This window comes from Oryza glaberrima, chromosome 1 (genome assembly GCF_000147395.1).
Source record: "Oryza glaberrima chromosome 1, OglaRS2, whole genome shotgun sequence".
In the NCBI taxonomy this organism is placed as follows: domain Eukaryota; kingdom Viridiplantae; phylum Streptophyta; class Magnoliopsida; order Poales; family Poaceae; genus Oryza; species Oryza glaberrima.
The window spans coordinates 17,250,319-17,257,179 of NC_068326.1; the positions used below are offsets into that span (position 1 = coordinate 17,250,319).

Consider the following 6,861-nt stretch of genomic DNA (forward strand, 5'->3'; position numbering starts at 1 on the left):
TAGATGGGGGCCAAACCGCCCAAGCCCTTCCTTTGGCGTCTCCGTCTCCGTCTCCGTTTGCTGTGCGCCATCGTCGCCTTCCCTCCTCCGGATTTCTTCAGCCTTCCGCGCCTCGCCCTCGCCCTCGCCCTCGCGCTTCGCCGAAGCTTCCAGAAGACGCCGTGGCGCCCCGAATCCGCGGCTCCCGTGCGCGAATCGGCGGGCGATAATGCTGCAGGAGTTCGTCGACAACGTCATCGCCGTCATCAAGGAGTGAGCATACACACCCATCCGCCCCCCCTCTCTCTCTCCTCGATCCCTACCTCCCCGCGGTGGGGGGCTTGCTTACTTCGTTTTGTTTGCGGGTGTTTTGATGAATGGTTGATTAGGGTGCGGAGGATCGGCGAGCCGAGGTGGGTCATGGGTTATGGGTGGGGGTGGCGCGTTGGGGGGGAGTGGTCGGTGCCTCGATAGGGTAGGATTTCAGGCTAGGGATTTTGGATTGAGCGCTGAGGTTAGATGTCGGGGATTTTTATAGCTCATTCATCTCTCCAGAATGGCCATGAAACGAGAATTTGTTGGATTAGGTTCAATGTCAAAATGTTAAATGAGGAGATGCCGAGAGGAGGGAGGGGAGGGTAAGGGGTGGATAGAAAAATATGGCATGGGTATTTGGCTAAGCACTAATTTTTTAGCAGCAGTACCATGATACCTTGCGTGCAGAATTGTGAATCAGTAATTATGCCGGCTGCACAAAGGTCCTAGTTTGAAACAGATTATTAAACGGATTATGTACTTGATTGTAGGGATAAATTAAATATTTTTAGAAATAAACTTAATAAGTACCGTCAACAAGTGGTGTAAGAATGCATTAGAAGAAAGTTTCTTTTGAAAATAAAAGGTATTTTTAGAGACATGGAGCAAATAATCCACCGTATAACTTGATGAAGTAGCTGAAAAAGAACAGGGCCTAAGATCACTGAGATTTCAGTGAATAATGATCTCAATGACATGGGGCCATTTCGCTTGACACCGTCGTTAAGTGTGAACTTCCTACTCAACACCGCTTTGCCCCATCGTTGGCTGCTATTCTGTTTGTTAACCTCTTCTTGGTCTCACACATAAGTATGGATGTGGAATTTGAACCATAAAGACCAGTTCTGGCCTTGCTTTTTTTTAATCTTTCTTTGTAGATGATTCCAAGAGCTGAAAGCCTTGGACAAATATGGGCTGATTGCTGACTTGTACCTTAGAATGCAAATTTCTGACATTTTGTCTATGAGTGTCCCAGGCTTTCTAAGTTGTTCTTTTTTCAATGTAGTATTTATGTCTTTGCTAAGTGCATTTGTGGTCTGGGGTTTACTTGCTTGTACTTGTTTATGGATAGTTTTCATGCTTCAATAAAAAAACAAAAACCATGCATGCTATCTCTACTGTGAAGTTTATAAGATGCCAGTTAAGTTGCTCTTATTTTAGCCTTTCTGTATGAATGAGATGCACTATTGAATTCTTGCATTTGTTTGGCCAGATCTGTGAAGACATTCACATATGAATCACTGAACAATATTGCAAGGTTGATAAATGGAATATCGGCACTCCTGTTGACTCTATTACCAGGGAAGGCCAACATGTTAGAAGGCATCAGTGGCTGGGAACTTAGACCATCATTCCGTGGCCCACGTCTTCCTCGTTGGATGGAAAGGTTATCTTATTTTCATTGACTTAATTATGCTAGATATTTACAACTTGTGATATTAATTGCACTCCTGTCTCCTGCCATTTTTTTCTCTGTGGTTTTGGACACAAGTTGGTAACTCACTATTTTTTTCCCCATCTACAAGCAACAAATCCACGCAGTTTATTTTTGTCCCTGCAAAACCTTCATAGCTTTTTCTACAAAGCAATTTCTCAGTCGTGCATTTGTAGGCCTATTTAATACTCCCTCCATTCCAAAATATAAGGCATAACCACCCCTAACCCAAAGACCAAGAAAATAATTATTATCATCTTGTAGTTTGGATCATCCTAATAAATACAATGCATGCATCCAATAGAATCAGAGAATATGAGAGTGGAGGATTTAAAAAAGTAATAATTTAATGGAGAAGGGGTCATAGTTAATTGCCTATATGCATGCATGCCTTATATTATGGAGCATCTTCAAAAAGTGGTTGTGCCTTATATTATGGAATGGAGGGAGTAGCTTTTTGGCATGGTTAAGGAATGTTCTATTGTAACCGAGGAGGACAAGATAGTGAGTGATCATTAACATGAAGTGAATTCAATAATCTTGAATTTCTGTATGTGCTGCTTGCCATTTTGCATTTGGTTTGTGCCAATGTATGCTTAGGAGGGGCTCTGCCCAATGAAAGCTTCTCTTTGTTTGCTGGAAAAATGTGATAAGTACCAATGGGTCTTTAGAATTTTGAATAAAATTTGTACCATAATATGTAATGACTGAACAATATGGACCAGATTATTTTCACCTGCATGAGATCTTACGCCTACCATTTTAGCTTTATGAAGTTTTGTTTTGTATTATTAATATTATGACTTATGTATGGTTAATGTAACAGATTCCACATCTATTTCTGTGATGAAAATTTTTCTCTCTCTCTTTCTGATGACTACACTTACTTGTTCTGATATCAGTGGGGTTTCATCGTTCAATGAGTTTATTCATGAACTCTCTGTCGATTCTGATGGTGAATCAGTTACTGATTCAATCCCTGGGGATGATGAAAACGAAGATTTTATATGTCCTTCATCTCCATTGTCCCAAAGTTCACGATTATCACATACAAGCAGTTTCAGTAGGCGTGATCGCCGCTTGAGAAGACCTATTAGATATGCAATTTCATGGATTCTTTGGCCTGTCAGATTTCTTGTCTCTTTGCTGGTGATTCTGTTCAACGCTATCAAATTTCGGATCATGCAGACATCTAATAAACCCCCAGAAAGTCCCCATATTTCTAGGAACTTCCGTTCTAGGAGAGGGCTTCACATTAAGGATCAAGTTCTCCAACGAACGACTGACAGGAGGCGTGGAGTTGTTGAGGTACTACTTTTATAAAAGTGGACCCTTAGTTTGTCTATCTTATGGCATGAAAAAGTTGTGATTATTGTTTAACCTATTTCCCTGAAGAAATTCATTTAGTGGTTTCTATGTCCACTTAGTCACATCCTGATCTCTTTTTTTTTTCTTTCAAATTTAGGACCTTCATCTTGCAATTGAGATTTTCATCGAATCAGTGTTTGACATTGTTCATAAAGGCGCGCATTTTGTTCTTTCTCCTTCTGAGGTGTGGAAGAAATTATTTTGCTGGATTCATGGCAGCAGTAGCCCTGTTGTTGATGTACCAACAGCTAATGTTGGCAGTGACAATCCAGCCCCAACTGAAAGGAAGACTATATATCGCCATCCTTTGAACACGGATTCTCGGACATGTGAAGATGTTATCACTGAGCTTGGGTAGGTGATCGACCTATATGTTAGTATGGTTTAGTAATAGAATCGTAAACATGTATATTGTTCAAACTTAATGGATGCATCCTGAATGAGCATTTTTAGCATTTTAAGGTGTTTTAGTACTGTTTACTCAGTTGCATTTGCCACAAATTTGTGGGTATGTCCTTTCCAGTGATTTTCTGCTTTTCGTTATATTTGCTTTGTGTCAAATTGTTGCTAAGGGCTTGCGCTGGTGTTATTCTAATAGATCTAGTTATCCTTGAGGCTTGAGCTATGCTTGAATTTCAAGATGTGTTACCCATTGTTTTTTAGGTTTTATCAGTCAAGTGCGTAATTTTTCTCGTGTCAAATGAATCTGGACCATGTTTTGGTTAATGTGCAAATTTCTATAATTGTTTATGAATCCAGAGTCTTGTACGATCTCTATTTTCTGTTCAGTCAGTTTGGTTTATTTTGCATTAAATCCTTTTGCATCAGTGTTCATTGTCAAATTGTTAATCTCATCACATCTTTTTCAGGTACCCTTTTGAGGCTATAAAAGTTGTTACTTCAGATGGATATGTCCTACTGCTGGAGAGAATTCCAAGGTACGAATTAGAATTATTGCATGTTATCTCAACAGTTGTGGTACGAAGATTGAGATATGAAGCATCCAATTTTTAGGCGTGATTCACAGAAGGTGGTATTGCTGCAACATGGAATACTGGACTCATCAATGGGGTGAGTCACAATCAAATGCTTAGTCATGATGGCATTTCTAATTTCTTACATGTTTGGTGTTGGTTCTTTATAAATGTATTTTAATTTGTTAGTTGTATGCCGTTTGATCTGTTGCTCCTTTTTTCTCTATTTATGTATTTATATTGGCATTACCTTCCCACTTAATAGACTGTAAAAACAAGCCAATTGATAGGAAAGAGGTTGCCCTGAGTTAGCTTGTCCTTGACCAGTTGGATAATATGATTTGTATGCGAATTGGACCCTGACTGTAGTTGATGCGATAAGGTGATGGCTTTTTACTCCAGTAATGAATAGTTGATATTGAGAAATATGAGCTGGTATAGTAGGTTTTGATATTGAAGTTGATGCTATTCTAGAAAAATTTCAGATGCTGCCTTTGCTGTTCGCTTTTATACTAAATTACTAATGACTCAGCAGACCATAAAATATTAAAATTCGATGATCCACAATCTTGCTATTGATCATCATATCAGACTTGGGATTTATAATGTAGTTGCTCCTGACTGATAATGTCGTAAGCTGAATGTCACAATATCCACTCTGTGAGAATCTGTTTCTGCAGTTATGTTAGTTCCTTAAAGAACTTTGACATCAAAGCGCTAACATTTGTTTATAATCGAATGATCAATTCACGCATACAAAAGTATGAGCACACTATGTTACTGTGTTGTTGAAGATCGTACTGTTAATGTTTTTCAGTAAAATGAAAATATGCATTAGTGGTTAGTCAAATAAACTTCAAATAGTTTTGTGTCTATCCAGTTTCTATGTAGTTTATCTGAAGCATACAGTTTGGTTTCCCCTGATTCCATGTCGTTTCTCCTGCAGTTGGGTATCGAACGGTGTTGTTGGCTCACCTGCATTTGCGGCATATGATCAAGGTCAGTATTTAAAACTGGATATAATATACTGCAGATGTATGGAGTAAATGCTAAAAATTCTTTATGGGTGAATGCAGGTTATGATGTTTTTCTTGGAAATCTGCGTGGTTTAGTCTCCAGGGAGCATGTTGATAAAAATATTTCTTCCTACAAGTAAGTAATGCAGTAATACTGCAAAGCATATCAGGTTTTTTACTGCATGCAGGAAATCTATTGTAGGTTATGTCATTTTGGTCTCTGTATTTTTTTTCATGTCTTATTTGTTATTGTCAATCCATTCTAGGTACTGGAAATATTCTGTTAATGAACATGGAACCAAAGATATGCCAGCAATTGTTGAAGAAATTCACAAGATTAAAATTTCAGAACTTGGCAAAAGTAGACCTCACATAAGTGAGGAAACAGAAGATCAAAACGATAAGATAAAAAATTTTGAAGTGCAGGCTTCACAGGACGATGAAAGAGACAATCAACCATACAAGCTTTGTGCTGTCTGCCACAGCTTGGGTGGTGCGGTGATGTTAATGTATGTGGTGACATCAAGGATTGCGCAGAAGCCCCACAGGTTATCAAGATTGGTCTTGCTATCTCCTGCTGGCTTTCATGAGGATTCTAATGTGGTGTTCAGCATGGTAGAAAAGCTCATTTTGTTTGTTGGACCAGTACTAGCTCCATTTATACCTGGCCTTTACATACCAACACGTTTCTTCCGGATGCTACTGAACAAATTGGCCAGGGATTTCAACAACTATCCAGCTTTGGGCGGCCTTGTCCAAACTCTTATGGGCTATGTAGTTGGCGGTGACAGTTCAAATTGGGTGGGAGTGCTCGGGTTGCCACATTACAACATGGATGACATGCCTGGTGTATCATTCCATGTCGCACTTCACCTTGCACAAATAAAGAGGGCAAAAAGGTTCCAAATGTATGACTATGGAAGTCCAGTAGCAAATATGGAAGCATATGGAACACCAGAACCCTTGGACCTGGGAGCTCATTATGGTCTGATTGGCATCCCGGTAGATTTAGTTGCTGGGCAAAGAGACAGAGTTATCTCACCATCCATGGTAAAGAAGCACTACAAGTTGATGCGCAAGGCTGGTGTAGAGGTTTCCTACAATGAATTCGAGTACGCTCACTTGGATTTCACATTCTCCCACAGGGAGGAGCTTTTGTCCTATGTTATGTCACGCCTGCTCTTAGTGTCTGACCCAGGTAAAGGCCGCATCAAGCAGACCAGTGTCCGCCTTAGAAAGCTGAAGAAAGCTCAGTCAGAAATTGAGAATGACTCTGACAGCAAGGAGCACAATGGCATAGATAATGTGGTTACAGATGAGCAAAATGGGCATGTGCATGCTGCGTGATGTGATAATGTGGAATCTGCTGAGCATTTGTTGTTAGTTTGTGAATAGAACACGTGCTTCCTCTGGCATATACCTTCTGCACCATGTAGAAGATGTGAGGATGGATAGAGCCCAGTTCTTTCTAGCAGTAGTTGTGTTGATGGGGATTGTTTTTTATGTATCCCTGTAGGAGAACAAGACAAGTATATGTAATACATGAATAGTGGCTATAGTGTTGTTCATATATATCAAGAACTGACAGGGAGAAGCTACCGGTGTTAAGGATGTAGATTGTTGCACTTAACGCGTGCTTTCGTGTGTTCGCGTTTTGTTTTTGCTCTTCCTGTGAAGAGGTGATCGAAATGCAAGTTTCTTAGCAGTCATTTGTAAGCTTGCTGGGTACTCCCTCCGTCCCCATAATATAAGGGATTTTGAGTTTTGGCTTGCA

At 40.0% G+C, this 6,861-nt stretch overlaps 1 protein-coding gene across 1 annotated transcript; it reads left to right on the forward strand.

Annotated features, from left to right (window-relative positions):
• Nucleotides 1–6,861, forward strand: LOC127784037 (uncharacterized). Its single transcript, XM_052311219.1, has 9 exons — nucleotides 1–252; nucleotides 1,508–1,681; nucleotides 2,632–3,037; nucleotides 3,195–3,451; nucleotides 3,967–4,035; nucleotides 4,112–4,168; nucleotides 5,018–5,070; nucleotides 5,148–5,223; nucleotides 5,354–6,861. Exons 1-9 carry the CDS (start codon nucleotides 209–211, stop codon nucleotides 6,432–6,434), a joined length of 2,217 nt encoding a protein of 738 aa, XP_052167179.1. The 5' UTR covers nucleotides 1–208; the 3' UTR covers nucleotides 6,435–6,861.